The sequence below is a fragment of the Nesoenas mayeri genome, assembly GCF_963082525.1.
Source record: "Nesoenas mayeri genome assembly, chromosome: 1".
Taxonomy (NCBI): Eukaryota; Metazoa; Chordata; class Aves; order Columbiformes; family Columbidae; genus Nesoenas; species Nesoenas mayeri.
The window spans coordinates 61,306,967-61,325,754 of record NC_137541.1 but is presented as its reverse complement, the minus strand read 5'-3'; the positions used below and the strand labels follow the sequence as shown (position 1 = coordinate 61,325,754).

At 38.7% G+C, this 18,788-nt stretch overlaps 1 protein-coding gene across 3 annotated transcripts in view; it reads right to left on the bottom strand.

Annotated features, from left to right (window-relative positions):
* The window catches only part of BRAF (B-Raf proto-oncogene, serine/threonine kinase), an 86,881-nt gene that overhangs the window by 16,291 nt on the left and 51,802 nt on the right, over window positions 1–18,788 (bottom strand). For all 3 annotated transcript variants that reach the window (XM_080363974.1, XM_080363975.1, XM_080363976.1), the window contains 9 exons: window positions 15,668–15,827; window positions 14,023–14,059; window positions 9,642–9,778; window positions 8,895–9,012; window positions 7,992–8,076; window positions 5,515–5,691; window positions 3,978–4,024; window positions 3,277–3,395; window positions 2,336–2,467 (listed from right to left, as the gene is read on the bottom strand). In XM_080363974.1, the coding sequence (XP_080220100.1) occupies window positions 2,336–2,467; window positions 3,277–3,395; window positions 3,978–4,024; window positions 5,515–5,691; window positions 7,992–8,076; window positions 8,895–9,012; window positions 9,642–9,778; window positions 14,023–14,059; window positions 15,668–15,827 (1,012 nt within the window). The remainder of the gene's footprint in view (window positions 1–2,335; window positions 2,468–3,276; window positions 3,396–3,977; window positions 4,025–5,514; window positions 5,692–7,991; window positions 8,077–8,894; window positions 9,013–9,641; window positions 9,779–14,022; window positions 14,060–15,667; window positions 15,828–18,788) is intronic.

Here is an 18,788-nt window from a genome sequence, read left to right as displayed (position 1 = left end):
AGAAACACATGGACTTCAGATATTAAAAACCCTTACCTTTTGAGAATAACTTCCTTCATATACTTTTTTCACCACAAAAGCTTATTCTTGACACCTGACTACCTTCCCCACTCCCAAAAAAAAACATAAAAGAAAAAGAGAAACTGCCTCTCCCCTGCAGAAGAGGAAACAGACAGGCTTTGTAGTTTTAGGGTAATTCCTTTAACATGGAAGGCTTATATTTCACCTAAGGATAAAGCTTAACCGTAAAACAAAGTAAAGTAATAGAAAACAGGAAAGCAAAGCATAAATAAAGCTAATGCTGTCTTGGATATTTATAATAATAAAAAATCAAACATCATCATGTCAAGCCAAGGTCAAATGCAACGTCGTTTGAGAACTGCAGTTGCGCTGACACTAAAAAGCCCTTTCAAACTAGCTAATCAAAGATCCATTCGTGCTGCAGCAGATAATCACTAACTTTTCTGAATACTCAGGCAGACCCAGCAGGTGTATCATACTTTATATTTAATGAAGCGTAACTGTTTCCTATCTTGACACTAGCAAAAAAAATAAAAACAAACTCACAGTAAAACCCTTTATCTCAAGGGTTATTTATACTAACACAAGCCTGGTCCTTTTTCAACTTTCTGATTCAGTCACATCTGTGTTGGCATCAAGAAGGAGTACAAAACTCCCATATGGTTTCTTTAGAAATCCCCGTGTGCCAGAGCTGCATCTCATAGTAAAGACGCGTCTACCCAGTCCCTTACCTCTGCGGCAATGAGAGTTGCCATCATCTAGAAGTTACTCTTTGCTAAATAATTACACTACAAGGACAAGGGGTAACAGCTTTAAACTGAAGGAGGGTACATTTAGATTAGATACGAGGAATAAAATCTTCACCATGAAGGTGGTGAGGCACTGGAACAGGTTGCCCAAAGAAGCTGTGGATGCCCCATCCCTGGAAGCGTTTAAGGTCAGGGGACAGGGCTTTGAGCAACCTGGTCTACTGGAAGATGTCTCTGCCCATGGCAGCGATGTTGGAACTAGATGATCTCTAAAGTCCCTTCTAATACAAACCATTCTATGACTCTATGATTCCATGATACTTCAGCTGAAATTACTCAAAATTCATTATTATTTATGTTTCTAATACTTTGCAAATAATATAGGGATGAAACCTTTATTTTAGCTAGAGAAAAGAGAGCATTGCTACAAGGACAGTCCTAGTCTAGAAATTAGATCACATTTTATATGTTGGCTTCACTTGCAATTTAATATTTGTTTCAGCATTCAGCTGTGAGCACCCACATCATTGGGTTCATCTTTCAAATCTCAAAAGGTAAAAACCAAAACAATGCCCAAATAATGCTTTTAGAAGGCTATATGTATCCAGGCAGGAATCTGGACATTTCCCTTCTTTTCAAAGTTAAAAAAGAAAAGAAAAAAGAGTAATTCCAAATTTGATGAATTGGGATGAAGTGTTCTGACAAATATGGAAGCAGCCTTATAAAATGGCATTCACAGATGAACGTTGCTATGGTTGCAATTCTCAAGTACTGACGGTGAAAAAACAAGGGATGCGGACACAGATACAACATAAATATAACACCGCCCAGACACGGAATAGTTTACACCAAAGATCTTGATGGATACTATTTTCAGATTAGACAGAGAAATAATGAATCAGACGTGCCTTTTCAAATGTGCCTGTCCTGTGAAGATACATTGCAGGTGTGTGGCATCATTAGACTTATGGAATATTTGTTCACAATTAAGTAATTTTCTTTACAGGATTCACACATTCTGGAAAGTCATATACTCTATCAAGGAGGATTTGAGAAATGCTGATATCCTGAAATTCAATTAGATGGTGCATGCATTTCTCAAGATTGCAATGAATATAAAACATTCAGTGAGATGATTGCTGTTCCATTTTGTCAGTCCTGTTGCTGAACTATTATTCAATGCAAGGGGAAAGGCGGGGGGAGAAGAGGAATAACAGAACATATGGAGGATCATTTTGCCTTTGCAGAACTATTCTAAACCAGATTACTATTAAATAACCTGCTCTCTCCCTAATAAGTATCCTGGCAACCAGCTCAGAAGCTGAAAATCTATACTTGAAGTAAAAAAGAACAAAAAAGAAAACCCTCAAGAGAAGTGTGTAAATTGGCATTACATGGCTGAGGCAGATCTAGAAAATGCAGAAATGTAATCTCATAAGATCAGAATCAGAAACACAAATCAAACACACAATACACCAGAACATGCACTTCACAAAGCTGAATCCCGCTGTTTCAGGGCACAGAAGACTGAAGTCAATCCCCTCCTAAGCCCACGCTCTCTTTACCTGGTCCCTGTTGTTGATGTTTGAGTAAGGTAACTGTCCAGTCATCAATTCATAAAGAACAATCCCAAACGCGTACACATCCGACTGAAAGCTATATGGGTTTTTATCTTGCATCCTGATAACTTCTGGTGCCTGTACCATAAAAGGAAAGAGTTAGTTTTTATTTCATCACATTAAGCTGCACCTCACACATCAGGAACAAAAAAAAAACATGGACTTGTCCAGAGTGTAACAGATGTAAAGCCCACTCTTGTCTTCAGACGTTACTGGGTCCTAGTATAGAGTGGATGCTGACATGAATCTCAAAATCCACTAGTTCTTTGTAACTTGGTGATCCCTTTATTCCTCTAAGACAAAACAAAGTGACCTTGTCCAGACTGAGAAGCTACTTTGAGACTGGAATTAGAAGAACACTGAAAATAATGCCAACTAACAGAGCCTTCGCTTCTTTTCAGGGAGAAAAGGAGAAAGCAGAGTTGCACAGTAAGTCATAATTATAACTCTTATTAAGAGTTATTAAGTTGAATGACCTCTTGAGAGTAACCATGCTTGAATCCTTAAAACTTAAGAGCATCTTGCTTTTGGCTGTGCTAGTTCCTCTCCTCCTTTGCAGGATGTTTTCCATGGCTTTCCACGCTCTCCTCAACCCTGGATTAATCACATACCTTTTTTCCTTAGCCACCATTTTCTTTTCAGTTTAAACCTCAGAATAAGAGCTAAAGAAACTAAAGGTTTTTGGTTTTTTTTTTTTTTCTGACTACTGGAAAACCTGTGCTTAAAGAAGAACTGAAACACATTCACTCAGTACTTCATAATACACCTTGTCTTTTTCAGCTTAAGACATCTTGTGTATGTCAGTGTGCTGGAGGGACAGTCTTAGAAACTTTAGCCAAAGGCAGTTAAATCTGTTGGACCAGATACACCACTTCCCCCTTGCTTACCATCCATAGAATAGATCCAGACAGCTGTTCAAACTGATGGGATCCACTCCATCGGGATTTCACTGTAGCTAGACCAAAGTCACCTATTTTTACTGTGAGGTCTTCATGAAGAAAAATATCTGAGGGAAAATGTTAAGGGAAAACAAACAAGCAGTACTGGTTCTGTCCTACAAGAACAGTAAACAGCTACAAATTTGCATTTTTAGACATAACAGTTTTAACCATTCCCCACTACTGAGGGAGCTTTAATATAATGTAGGTTTCTAAGCAGCCAGACTGGTGAATTACAGTATTTAAGGGTTACAGAAGGAATGACTGGGCCAGGGCTGAACAGATTATGGCCCAGGTGGCTTTCTTGAAATGACAAGAACATTCTTGAAATGCCAAGTACAAGAAGCTGAAAATATTCCATGAGTGAACTGCCATAATCTTTCATTGCATGTAGAAACCAAATGATGAAGAAGTCTTTATGATACCACAACAGAACTTGCTATGTTATTGCAATCACATTAACAGACATGCTAAGGACTCCTTACTTTGCTACTAGTCATATTACCCCTTCTCAACGAAATTTCAGTTCAGCAAATATTCACAGATGAGCAGCTTTCCACATGAGTAAGCTCGTTTCTGGCAGAAGAAAAAACAAAACAAAACCCAGGAATGCTGTCATGTTCCACAATCACGTCTCTGGGAAAGGATACTATTACTCTTGAGGTCTCTGTGGATGATTGACTTGGCATGCAAGTAACTGAAAAGGAACATCATAGATTAGGTGGGTTAAATGATATTGCACTAATCAACTACTCAACATTCAATGTATTACTGAAACACAAATTCTGTAGATATTCAAACTGCACACATTAATCAAGCTGGTAAAACTTCAGCTACCCATGACAGTTCCTGCAACAGCCACAGGAAAAAAAAACAAACATAAAATAAACCTTAGATTTATAGCTCAAACCTGATGCTACTGAAGAATGAAATAATAATTATGCACCAACTTCTGTTTTTCAGCTCTAACTCAATATTCAGAACAAAAAGAAAAGAACTTCAGTAGTTTTTGACATGCCATTCAGCAGTGAAGGTTCTGCCTCCCAGCCTTAATGACGACTGTCAAGACACGTTGCAGGCGAGGTGTTTTAGGTAAGATGCTTCTAAATTGCAGGGGCTAAATGTGCTTCCCAGTCCCACTGTGTACTCACGTCTGCTGACTGCTTTTTAGTATGGGACTACAAAAACCATCCCCTGATCGTAGACTGAATAAATAGATTGCAGGGGACACACAGAATACTTGCTCCATGGCATAGATACAGTTTAAATTAGGCAACTAGTCTCCCATGGCTCTTGTTTAGTCAATGAGGTTGGCACGACCCTGTTGGAAAAGCCGCAATTTATGTCTCTGTTTCAAATCACACTCATAAAGCAGCTTCTGCAGCTCCACTACCTAGAGAGGGAGCCTGGGGAGATGAGCAGGCTAAGAGAGGCTGGTTTCTGCAAACCCCTCCACACCTCTTGACTGAAAATGTAATAGCAGACTTAGCAGAAAAATAGCACAATTAACTGCAATCATCATAGTGGCTTCCCAGCGGGAGGGTGATTTATCTGATTGTACAAATCAGTGTTCTGATTTTGACACACAATATTGGGCTAGTTTTGTAAATTCTAACTCACTCAATTGCCCTCTACAGGAGTACGGATTACTTACAGTCCTTAGAACAAAGTAGGTAAGTTTCCTTCAAATGTTGGAATCTATTATTTAAAGAGCTACAATACTCATAAGAAAAGGAGAAAAAAAAATTGATTCTTTTTGCTAACACAGTCTTCTGCGTTATCTTGCAGGATTCCATCCTTTCGTTCACAGGATATTTCTTTTTAAACTACGTTTTGTGTCCTACCATAAGACTATCTGCACTGTGAAAATTGTAGAGCCTGGAACAGAAATCTTTGTTCACATGACTGAAAGTTTAACCACACCTTAGTTATCTTTATTCTACTCTCTAAGGCTATATTTTCTTGATGATTTTTATTTCCCTACGTTCCAAAAAGAGAGCACAAAGTCTCTTTTACTAATCAAAATCATAAACACTTCACCAAATGCTTTGATAGTCAAGGCAGGACCCTGGGCTTGGCAAAGTGAGCAGACAGGTGGCCTTATTTGCCAATGTCAAGTCAGAGTGTGAAAAGGATAAGTAAACATTGCCCCAATGCTCATGTGCAAACAAATAATATGATACTTACTCCATGCCTTGTGCAGTCTGTCGTGCAATATCAATTAGTTTGATCATTTCAAATTTGGTCTCAATGATGTGTAGATGGTGATATAAGCTGGACCCCTCACACCATTGTGTAACAATAGCCAACTGGGGTTTTGTTGAATAACCCATAAAAAGCAGGATATTCACATGTCGTGTTTTCCTGTTGAACAAAAAATAAATCAGAAGGAAATCAGGTGGATCAGGAAATCAGAACACAGGCAGATCTATCACAGTCTAAACATATCTTTCCAAACAGATTTTGTTGGGTCAATCTTAACTTTTACTCAGATAACACAATAACCTGTTCCTAGATTCAGTTTAATGAATTACTCCAGCAGTTAGCCTTTCTTATCATAATGACATGGAATAGCTATTCTGGGGTAAGCACCGTTTCCTCTTGCTTTTGCAAAGCACCCAGCACAGGACTGCTCAGAAGATGCTACTACCACAGGTCCCCATGGGACAGCAAGGATTTGCAGGCAGCTTGGCTTTTGTGTAATCCACGTCCGGCTATAAGATATTGCTGCCCATAAGGAGGACATACAAAATGAAATTCCAGTCTCAAAAGCTTCCAGGAAGGGCAATCCTTTAATTCAGAAACTAGCAACACACTTCCTTGACAAGGCTTCCGTTTTTCTTAGTACTTTATTTGTCAAGAATTTTGTACTTTTTACGGAGTCAACGTACAGGAAAGGATGGAAATAGGTATGAAAACTGTACATCAGTAAGGTTATGATATGAACTCATTTCCAAACAGCACTGTGAGAGACTGCAGTTCACCACAGAGATCTGGCCAGATTAAATCAAACATATTCCAAAGACAGAACAACTCCAGACAGAACAACTTCACAACAAACAATGCAGAGAGGATTCTCTCAGTAGATACTGCTGTAGATTCAAGGCCTGTAAGAATCTACTGATAGACTGTGAAATCTGAAAGATTCTCTTCACTCTTTAGGAAAAGTCAGTCATGTTCTTATCATCATCAAATGGACAGGAAGAACTAGATACCTCCAAACATAACAATGAGAGATTACAAAGGTGAGACACCTAAGAACTCTGGAGCATTTCCTATAATAGCTGTCCCAGGGGCTGAGAAAAAATAAAGTCAATCTTCTTCCAACACAGCTCGGTACTGAAGGCAGTCAGGTCACTGTTGATGAAACCTGACACGCCAAGTTTACAACCTGTGGTAGCTTCTTAAATACATGCTGCTGCTGAAGATAATAGAGCTCTTTATACTTTCTTACGTTAAAAAACTAACATGGGAGCCTAGAGCGTGACCCCCTTTCTCCCCTCGGTGATGCAGACTAGGACAGTTCTATGCTATGCGAACGTGAATTTGTCAAGTGATGCTGAGAGTAACTGCTGAGTGAGCAAAAAATAAGCAGTTTCTTGCAAATGCTACCTCAAAGCTAAGAGCGTAATGATGAAGCATAATGGAAAAGGCACAACTACAGGTAAATCTTCCCTGTCAGAGTCAAAGGACAGGACAGCTGACTATTTACTGAAAGCGCTGAAATGATCAACAATGGAGAAAAGCTGGACTCCAGCTATGGGACTGCCAGCAAAAATCTGGACTAGGTATGAGATACAAGTTTTTTAAACTGCATTAGGCATGTCAAAAAAAATGCAGAGAAGTCTGAAGTAGCATACCTCAGAAAGCCCCCACTTCCGCAACTATGGGCTTGGAGTTTTCGGAACTAAGATTTTCTGGGGGAAAAAGTCTGACCACCCCCTTTTCACTGTGTAGCTTATGGGGGATGGTCCTCCAGCACAGGTACCCAGCTTGACACGTTTGTTTCCCAGAGGCAAAGATTTTCTTTCTATTTTGTTTCTTAACACAGAATTATGCTCAAGACTGCATTTGGATACTAATGGTCTTCCCCAATAAATATTCTAGCGTATCATGTGGATGGATTCTCTTTTAAGAACTGGACCCAAGACAAACACTTCCTCTGGGAAAGCACAAGCAGTAGATATGAGAAAAGGAAATCAAGAAGTGACTATGAGGAATACGTTAAAGAAAACCAAACTCAAAGTGAAGTCAACGCTACCAAACAGAAACTATTAGATAACAAGGGCAGCGCTGTAGATCTAAACTAACAATTAGTCATGCTCTCCTATCTCAAAACGTGGATGAGAGGAAAGGCAGGCCTAAAGTTCACACTTGGGCTTGACTGTGCTTTGACGATAGTAAAATAGCAAAAGCCAGTCCTGTCTTAAGTGTTTGGACATACAAACATTCAGAATGTGGGTGGACAGACAAACACATACAGGGGAAGGAAGAACTAGCAGTGGATACAAAGAAACATTTTAGAATGACAAGTTATATTTTCTGCCTGAAGTATCATTATGGAGGAACAAAACCAATGTGTTCTAATGGAAATCTAAAATTCAGTGATTAATGAAGCATAAAAATCTAGACACATTATTTTATGTCATTAAAAATATGCTTACCTGAGCACTCCTACTTCATTTTTGAAAGCCTGTAACTGCTGAGGTGTGGGTGCCGTGACATTCAACATTTTCACTGCCACATCACCTTTAAAACAGCAATTTTCAGTAAGTCCCATTGATACATATTCGTCTCTTGAGAAAATGCTACACAGAGCGTCAGAAATATTGAGATACTCTACTTGCTAGCTTTTGTGAAATAAACCACTACAATATTAAAATAGGTAAATATTCTGTAAAATGTATGAACACTATTCTTATTTTATTCTGAGAAATCTTTGCCAAGTCAAAGCTTTCCAAATACACATCTGAAATCTTCCTTCATCAAGAAGGACACTTCAGCCTTTCTAGCAGCTACGTTTCCTCTTTACCCTAACAATTATTTAATTTAGAAGAACACACAAGAGCTGAGTTTCTAAACAGTTTGAAGTTCTAACATTACTATTTAGCATATTACTTATTGATTTTAAAAATCATCTTTACAACTCTTCAAACCCGCCTGGATGCATTCCTGTGTGATCTGCTCTGGGTGAACCTGCTTTATCAGGTGGGCTGGACTGGATGACCTCCAGAGGTCCCTTCCAAACCCAACCAGTCTGTGATTCTGTAGTAGACTTCCCTGGTATGCCCATGCCTCTTTTGTACTGAGGAGCCCAGGACTGGACCTAGAACTCCAGGTGTGGCCTCACCAGTGCTGAGGTTCCTCAACCCACTGGCAATGCTTTGCCTAATGGAGCCCAGGACACCATCAGCCTTTGCAGCACAGGCACGCTGCTGGTTCATGTTCAACTGGGTGTCCACCAGAATCCGCAGGCGCTTTTCTGCGAAGCTGCTTTCCAGCCGGGTGGCCCCCAGCAGGCAATGTTGTGTGCTTCAGAATAACTGTTTGCCATGGCGGCCACGTACCATGCCACTTTCCTTTGTAGACCGTTCCAAATGATCCAGATCCTATCCTTTGCCCAACGGTGATCTGTCCATCCGGTATCTCCCAATCATCACTTGAATCCCGTCGGCCAAGGGTTTTCTTTATATATATGCATAAACAATAAAAAGGAAGAAAGCAAGTGCATTAATGTCTGTGAAAACAGCTTGTTTGTTAAAGATTTGGTATCAGTATTTCATATCATTAAGTCCTGAAAGAACTTTATTTTTCAGATACTGCATTTGACTTTTCAAGTCAGCCATCCACAAAAGCTCAGCACACAGGTACACTACATTATGTCCTCCTGACATGAAATATGTACCACGTGTTTCTGGCAGTGTTAAAACCAGTAATTAAAAAAATGCAGACACTTTAATGTATCGTTACATTTGAGAATCACTAGAGAATCTTCAAAGTTCATGAATCATGGTGGGAAATATTAAGCTGTTATTTGAAGGGAAATTTGCATTATAATACGAAGCACACCAAGATATTTGGGTGCAATGGAGTAAAATTGAGAATAGTCAATTATATAAATGATTTATGCATCAGTTCTGCAATTTCCATATTCCATTATTTATTGTCTTAAAGCCCTTGATCATTACCATACTCATCTTCAAAATACTTCAGAAGGCTTTGATGAAAGAAAAGTGAGAGGAATACGGATATGTAGTATTTCTGTGCTATGAATATACCATACTATGAATGAAAATAGCTCATCTTTCCCTTACCATTCTATTTCTGTCTTCTGAGGATGAGGAAGATTTCCTTTCCCGTTGGGGTCCTGGTGATTTCTGTAACGCTTTCACATTGGTGAGAGACCCAGGCAAAGAGGCGGGAGGTGTCGCAGACAAACCTGCAGTTGAACCTAAATTTCAGAAACAGAATAATTTTATCTTTAAGAAGCCAGCTTACAAGAATGTCTTGATATTAGGTGCAAGAATTGTGTTTAAGATGCAGTATCCCCAAACATCAATGTAAATGTTAAGAGAGAACAAACATATTCTAGGAATATTGTCCTAATATTAGATTAGTGCTCAAGACTCAGATTTCAGGAAGAGACAAGTCTACAGAAAACATCCTTGTATTCCAGATAGTCCCCAGTCTCTTGTTCATGAATTATCAGAAGGACAATGTCTCTTTAAATAGACAAAAAAAAAATATCTATTTTTTTAATTCCATCAGTTTCTTTGAGAAGAAAAGTAGTAGCATTTTAGTTAGCAGCAGCTGCCTCTCAGATTTCTTGTACCTAACCTTTTAGAGACTCAATAAATAGCTGAAATACTGTATTTCGGAATCAAAATAGACTAAATGCAAAAAAACTGAAATGTTTTCCAGTTGAGTCTCCAAGTGCCACCTGAAAACCATTTGGCTGTTTTAAAGCTATCTGTAAGCAGAGAGCTCTTATTTAAAAGTAAATATTAAACTGTAGAAAAGATTTTAAAAGAGCAAGTACTTTAGGGAGCTATCTGAAGCATATTCCATTACATACAAAAAGAACAGTGCATCTGTCGCCTATACATTACTTAAACAAATCTATGCAGGAAAATGTCACTAACGGAGCTGTGTTTCAGAGCCCCAATGGCTCTTCACAAATAGAGCACTTCAACTAGACACTGCTTTTTAATATACACCATAATTATTCGTAACAAGGTTATGCTGACCCTCCCAATGCTAAGGACATAAAATAGGGTCAACTGTTAATTAAATCGATGCTGCTCTGCTAAACAATGTATGTCATTGTACGAGACCTCCAACATTCCAACGCTTTCTCTCACATCAGTGCTCTGGGAAATGGTAGAAGACAATAGTCCTCATATTCCTCCAGAAGCCCCCTTCTCACCAAAAAAGTGTCTCCTAATGCCAACTTGAGTGCAAAAATTGACTTTGTGACTTTTTAAAAGTGTTGCTCGAGTTCAGTCACTCAGCGTGTGCTAATTCATCAGACTATATATATATCCATCACCGCCTGTCCTCACTGAGCTAAAATCCATACATTTAGAAGTGGAAGCACAAAGTAATGTCACACCAACACATAAAAAAGGGGACGCAGCATCTATAAACTGTCCCACATGCTGAAGCAACAACAATGATGTATATTGGGCATCCTAGCTACATTTACAAGCATCTGGAAGCCAGTGACCTGAAGGATGGACTTGTGTTCATGTTACAGCGACCATATTGTCATATATTTATTATATTATTTGTCTGAAATCATACATATATGGATTTAACTATAGCATGCTCCCAAAATAAAAGCAATTTTCCAAGAGTTTACTGGGTTACAGACTTTCTCTGTAATAGCAAAGCTCTACTAGAATGCATTTTCTTCAGAGGTAGCTAAATTCTCCTACTTAAATTTTAATACCATTATACAGAAACACTAGCACAATATTCACCCTTCACCAAAAACGCTTTCAGCACATGGTAGAACGTTACAGTTAATCTGTTCATAATAATACCAGATGGCCTGTTTTCCAAGTTATTAGAGTAGAATACTTCAGATAATGTCGGACTTAAGTCATTAGCATGGACTCTGAAGCTGTACAGAACATATTCCACTCCGTAGCCAGTTTGCTTGTTGGGAACACCTGTCTTCTTACAAAGACTTCTGGACCAACTTTACACATTCCTAAGTTGAACTGCTCTTGATATATTCTGAAACAAAAGTCTTTGAAACAGCCAAGATGGTAGCATTTGAAGACCACACTACATGCACTGAACTACCTATTTCCACATGTATACCTATAGACAAAAATATTTACATTTCATGCTATTACTCAATACTCGGTTTCTCCAGCATAGGAAATCCCACAGAGGTTTTTGGGATATTTGTGCAATACAACAGATCCATTGACAGCTTGAGGCCTGAATTTCCCCCAGAGTCCACCACGTGAAAATGGACGAGTCTTATTTTACATGGTACAGGACACAAACAAATACTGTTTCACCGGAAATTTACTCACTAAATAAAAACCACAGGGTCTAAACCATCTAGGGCCCCAGTGTGCTATCAAGTGCACATTCTCAAAGTGAAGTATTTGTGGAAAGTCAACACTACATATTACTTGAAATGCTTAAGACCTAACAAGATATCAATGGAAATGTTTGTAATTCACATTTGATTTCCTAGATTACTTTTCAAAACAAAGAATATTAAATATAGAAAACTATTAAAGCACTGAACTGACTTAAACTGAACAGTCAAGGAAATTCCAAGTTAAGGACATCACTTTGTCTTTAAAATCAGTGTAATAAAATCCATGGACATTTGTTGAGAAAAATTATGTTAAGGTCCAAATGAAAACCTCAACTATGAAATTCCTTGCTTTTGAAGATTTAAGTCAGATTTTATTTATAGTAATTTTCAAGCGTGTAAAGGTGAAAGTGAGTATGTGTGAAAAGCACATTCAAAGCATTCCAGCCAGGCCAAGCAAAAAACAGAGGTGTTTTGATAAACTCACACACTTACATACACACGGTGTGAGGGTGAGGCACAAACAGCATCTGTGGTTTTACTTATTTTGTTTGGGTGAAAACAAGAAAGAAGAGCCCAACTACCTCTGAACACTGGGCCAGGCTCAAAATCAAACACTATTTCACTGGGGACAGAATGAAGGAGGGGACTGGGAGTCCGGGATTGGTATTTCCGAAGACAGCGCATCAGCTGGTTCAAAGGGGCTGTTAGAGAGAAAGAGACGGGCAGGCAGAGACAGAAAGACAGACACATAGAAGAAATGAAAGAAGTCATGGGAAATAACTAGGATGCTTTGACTCCTACTCATAGATTGCTTCTGTACTTGAAGGAAGAAAAAAATAAAAGGTCAATTACTAATAACACTGTTTCAGGACTGGGAAGAGCCAATTGTTTTCAGATGCCAAGCAGACGGTTTATGATCAAAAGTTAAAACCAACATGATAGCACAACATTTAAATGCTGGACAAAATGGGCAAAACTGTGGAGAGCCACACCTATCAATACATACAAAATATAGCTAAAAATGGCAACTTTAAATTAGTAGGTTTGCAGGATTGGAGGAATTTTCTTTTTAAAAAGCATTCTATCGCTGCCATATGAAAAAGCAGCTCCATCAAACACAATGCAGTATGTAGGTACCATCCTACCAACTACCAGATTTGGATGGGAGACACAAAGTTAGTGACAGCCCACAGTATAAAACCTTAGAGATCACGATAGAGTGCATTAAGGTAATTCAGACTTTACTCACGGCTGAAGGAACTTAAAATTAGTAGGAGACAACTGTATTAATGATTTGGAGTTGGAAAAAAACTGTCATACGCCTGCCCTACTTATTATTTATTTTTTTTTATTATTTCTCTATTATTATTATATTCATAGGAATAAATACAGCACATAAGAAGCCCTCTCAGGACCTTGACATCAGTAGGAGATGTGACTTAACAGGCCTGTGCATAACACGTAAAGAGAAACTAAACATTCTAGCACTAGTTCTGACTTAACTGTGAATTAGGGCTGTGCCTTACTGAAGAAAACATGAAAAGACCTGGCTTTAGCGTAAGGTTCTAACAACCTGGTTCCAAGAGTAGCACAGGCATGCAGTACAGCAAAGCGGCATCTTCAGCAGGGGCAGAGGGGGAGAAGAACCGGAGTATTTGATGCTGCTTTAGGATGCAGCAGTTCATATGGAAGGTACATCTACCATGTTGACGGTTTTCAATGAAATTCCCCGTTGTTTCCATGGGTGGAAAGGTAACAACAGGCATAAAAAAAATCTTTGAGAGAGTTGGGAGCTTGTAGCATATCTATGTGCAGCCATGTGAGTGAATGAGTGTGTGTGTGTGAGAGAGCAAAGAAGTGATGGTGCGAGACAATTTTAAAACCAAAAAACTAGATACCACTTCAAAACTTTTTCTCCTTCCATCTCCCCCACTCCCAGAATGACCAGCAAATGACTCAAACTTTTGTCAGACAAATATTAAGTTCATGGACAAGCAAATGCATATTCATTTTTTGTTCTAGTCATATTTTCCTTTGTGCCTGTGTTTTGTAGAAGGAAGCAGAACAAAGGGAAGGGACAGAGCAGTTGTGTAATTAAATATAGCACAGTAACTAGTTTAAACACTACTTACCTCCCTCTCCTCGTAAACCCTGGTCTCTAATCAAGTCCTATAAATAAAAAAGTGCTTAATTTAGATATTATCATTTACATTCCAGAATCAATCGAGATTGATCAAATTGACAATCCATAACCTCATATGCTGTCCATACAATAGAAGCAGTTTCCTACCCTGGCTTACTAATAGCAGCAATGCCAAAGAGCTACTACTAAACTTTACAAAATTAGTTACTTTAAAACAGCACCTCTCAGTAGTAAAGTGAAATGCAGACTACCCAAAATAGATGCTGACATGAAAATATTGATTTAAACACAGAGTTGGCCAAAATGCATAAAGAAATATCGAACCAAATGTTCTAGTTACAGCGTCTGTGGCACAAATGATTTGAACTGTCATATCAGAAGCTGGGACACCAATTTCTTGTACTGAGGTACATCAGTCAAATGAGTTCTGCTTCGTTTTTTTTGTGGTAGCAAAGCACCTCATTTGCATAGCCAGTCGCGCTCTGTTCCTCTCAGAAATGACTAACTACACAAGGTTGCCTTCACTTGCGATCCGCGGTGAACTGAGAGTATCTTGCACAACGTATCCAGAATAAAAGCAAACTACACTAAGGATTTTCTAAACAGAAGAAGATTAGAAAATTCTATCAGTTTCCCTCTGTATGTCCATTTTCATTGTGAAACTTTTCTTTTGTTTGGTTACACACAAATCAATTATTTTACTCCTTTATACACCTGCACAGCTGCCAAAAGTGCTGGTCCTGCCTCTCAGCTGCACGGCTGCCATTTACCATATGCAAATGTCTACGTGGCCACACTCTTAATAATCAACTAACATTTCTCCTTTCACTCAGCTCCCATGCAAAATTTATGCCTCAGTGTCCAAGGCAGACTTCAAGACTGCTCGCCTGACAAATGGCTAAGTTCTAGAAAGTAGACTTCAAGGTAAAACACCAGCTGTATACACCAGCAAAATTAGAAAGAGGTGGTTGTGGACCAACATTTTGAAAGGTCCTAGCTTGCCTTACACTTAATATCAACCATTATTATTATTTACGATTCAGCATCCAGATATATGTGGTAAACAAGTGTAGCAGTTTCTGAACACTTCAAAACAATGCTCAGAATAATACATACTTTGCTTTCAAAATCCTAAGGAACATTCAGTAAATCTGAACTCAAGCTTACTGCAATAATCTAATTTTCTTCAGTGCCAGAAATATTATTCAAATCACAAATACTGAAAATCCCTATCTTGCATATAAAGAAATATGCTTAACATGTATAATGGTTTGCCAGAATGTAACCATTCATATTTCATATCGTAACGCTGTGGTACAACTACCAGCATGAGCCTTGGGATTAAGACAAACAAACAAAAGAGAGCAGTAGTTTGTGGTGGAATGTTCTTTGAAAATGAACAGACAAAACTGTCAAAAGGCAGTTTCTGCTTTTGGAGAAGGGGTTATTTGCATTCTTACAGCTCTCAATAACAAAAATGTCTCACATGGCAACTATGAAGATTCTGACAGACCACCAAGGATTAGCTTAGAAACACAGCATTCGTGTGTACCCATGATAAATTTAACACACTAACAATTCACAAGGGAAATATCAAATCTACTATTCCCGATCCAAACATTATGAATACTTACATCAATATTGACTGGCTCGATTGTATTGATGTGAACGTTGGGAGCTGAAGAGGATCGGTCGCGTTGCCCAAATTGATTCCGATGGTCTTCATCTGCTGGTCGGAGGGGCTGTGGGATTGGAATGGATTTTGAAGGAGAAGGACTAGGGAGAATTGGTGGTCTGAGAAACAAAGTCAAGGAAAAAGAGGATTTAGGTCTACAAATGGCTTCAAATACTGCATAGTGGGTGTGGTAAGTCCTTTTCAACTATAATAATACATACATTAAAAAAAAACTGATCTAAAGGACTGCATAAAAACAATTTATAATTAAAGACCTCTACTACTCTATGATCAATTGCAACAATTCTCTGCTGCACAAACTACCTAATTACATGGCTGTGAAGTGCTCTGAGTTAAACCAAAAAACCCTAGCATACCATACCAAACTAGTTATAATAAAACCTGATCCATAAAATTAATGTAGCCCAACAGGTGCTGCAGATAGCAAGACACACTGCTATGTCCTCACTTCATAGTTAATGCAATGCACTCTTCTAATGGCAACCCATTGAGAAGTAAAAATGCTTAACATCTCACATCAACATTACAGTCACAAGATGTCACAAAAAAACCTCTATGGATGGGATTATTGTTCAATGAAGACTGAAAATTACATACTGTTCGCTCAATATAATTGATTCATATAATGGTCAAGGCAATATGAAATATCGATACTAAAAATAAACATACCACCACTTAACCTCAATCTTTGAAAAATAACTTTGAATAGTGCAACATTTCAAACGTCGTTTATAGTGCTACAGTTAGGCAATGCAATAGATTTGACTTGAAAGATAAGCGTTCAGACCATGCAGACAAATTTTCTGAAGAAATGCAAATGCTGCCAGTCATAAATGTAGATCAAGTCTTTAATTTACGGCATCATGAATCATAAATTTAGAAGAAAAAACATCACTTCCATTTTCATTTGTAGGAAGGCAGAATGTCAGTTCTTTGGTTATGCATTTATTTTGTTTAAGTACATTAAACTGGCATTTATGTCTTACTCAAGTCAAGGTCAGTCACTGTTAAGTCTAATGATTTAATGGATAGGAGGCAAAAGGTCAACAAGGAACACTGGCCATCTTTGTCAAAGAAAACTTCATGTTAAAACATACATGCCATCTGACAGCAAGGTTTCTAGAGCTTGCAGAAAACACAACTCCTAAGTGAGGAGTAAAATCCTCCACCCATTCAGTTACTCATGGGTTAGTTACCATGCCCAAAAAGGCAATGCCCACAGGGAGAAGCCTCAGAAATAAACCATATAGCAACGTACAGCAGCAATAGGTCCTGGTGCTGCCAGGCACTGTGAATGAACGTTTCTTGGTTTCTCCAAAGATCTTTGGGGATAACTAACATTTCCAACAGGATCTCTTGACATTTTTTCAGAAACAAGTCTGCTTTAAAGACTGTTACCCTCCCATTCATTGAAGAGTTTACACAGTTTGGCACTGATCCCAGAACGTGGTGCTGTCTGGATCCTGAGTACCTGTCGTCTTTTCCTTCCTGGCCAACAGTCTCACAAATGAGAATGGCAAAACGGAGCATTTGCAAATGAATTCAAATAACAGTCTAGTAAGTCTTGTAAAAAAATAGTTTTGATTACGTTTGGGAAGTGGGGCAGGGGAAGAATAGGTAGTGAGTTTAACCCTGCTTAACTTTTCCAAAAAATAGTTGCCTCTTGTCACATGATAGAGTATAAATATTGGGAAGATACTGGAAAGCAATGAACTGAATCTGTCAATAGGCAAATCTCTGAGAAAGGGCCCTGACAAGCCCAGCATTTCAGAAGGTGCTCAGAATTTCAGAAACATTTTTAAAATGCAGTTGATGTACATAGCTGAAGTTTTCATCCATTGCTAACAAGTGTCTTCAGGTAAAATCTTTCCTATTGTAGGTGAAGAAGCTTTGAACTCCTGAACATTTTTGTAAGGAAATCATGCAACTAGAAGCCACACTGGGAGATGGGACACTGCACAGATACAAGTGTACGACTTGGTCGACATTCTAAAGCACAGCACTTTCATGTTTAAGACATGAGCGTCAGATGCTGCATGGAAAGATTTCAGAGGAAAAGTCTAAAAAGTGTCTGTCATTGTTGGGACAGCTAACTCCTGCTTACACTGCCTGAGAGCTCTTAGTAACAATGAAATCAAGGGAGGCGTGTAAAAACAGACACCAACTCATTGCACTAGGAGTGACTGTGAGATAGCGTTTGAGCTCTGCCACGTGATGAGAACAGAAGCAATCAGATTTTCTGTGATTGTAAGTAAGCCAAGGGAGAGAAAGCCAAATTGCAGAGGTATTGTTTCAAATACATCCTCCTTTGAATCATAAATGGTCACCTGCTAAGGGAATCTGCAAATACGTCTGTATTTCTGGTCACAGGTCATCATGCCCATCGTGTTGCTAGCACAGAATGCCATGTCATATCACATTTGAATACAATCTGAATAGCCTTTGCTACTCATTAAATTCTAACTGGGGGAAGTTCAGAACTTTTGAAGACAATTACAGGCTGAGAGAGAACTCTCTTTTTTGGAGTCTCTAAACTATTATTGGGAGGAACTCTGGGCTTTAGATACCAAAGAATCCAGAGATGGGAGTCTCATAAGCAGTTAGCTGACTGCTCCATCTATGCAATCAGGATTTCATTAATGGCTGTCCTTGGGACACTTACAAAAAGGTGAGTTATTTCTGCTCAATGGGAGTTTTGCTTGAAAAAGGTAACTAGTGAAGAGAAAGACACAAGTGGTTTGCTAGCCAAGATAGTCTAATGAAATCACGAGCTCAGAAGAGATTACCACCACCCTCTGCCTGTGTGCTGCAAAGGCTGTATTTTGGTCTGCATCAAGGTCTTGATCTACAGAAAACGTCACCACACAGAATGCAGCAATCCCCTGAGCTACCTTCTTACAGTATTCCTAAATTTTAATTACTCCAGGTCAGTAGAAGGAACACTGGAGCATAAAGGACCAGCCATTGTCATTTGGAAGAGGGTGATGTTTGTTTCAGGGAAGTTACAAAACTAGTTCTGTGGGCTACACAAACCCAGGGCCAGCAAACATATTGCCAAA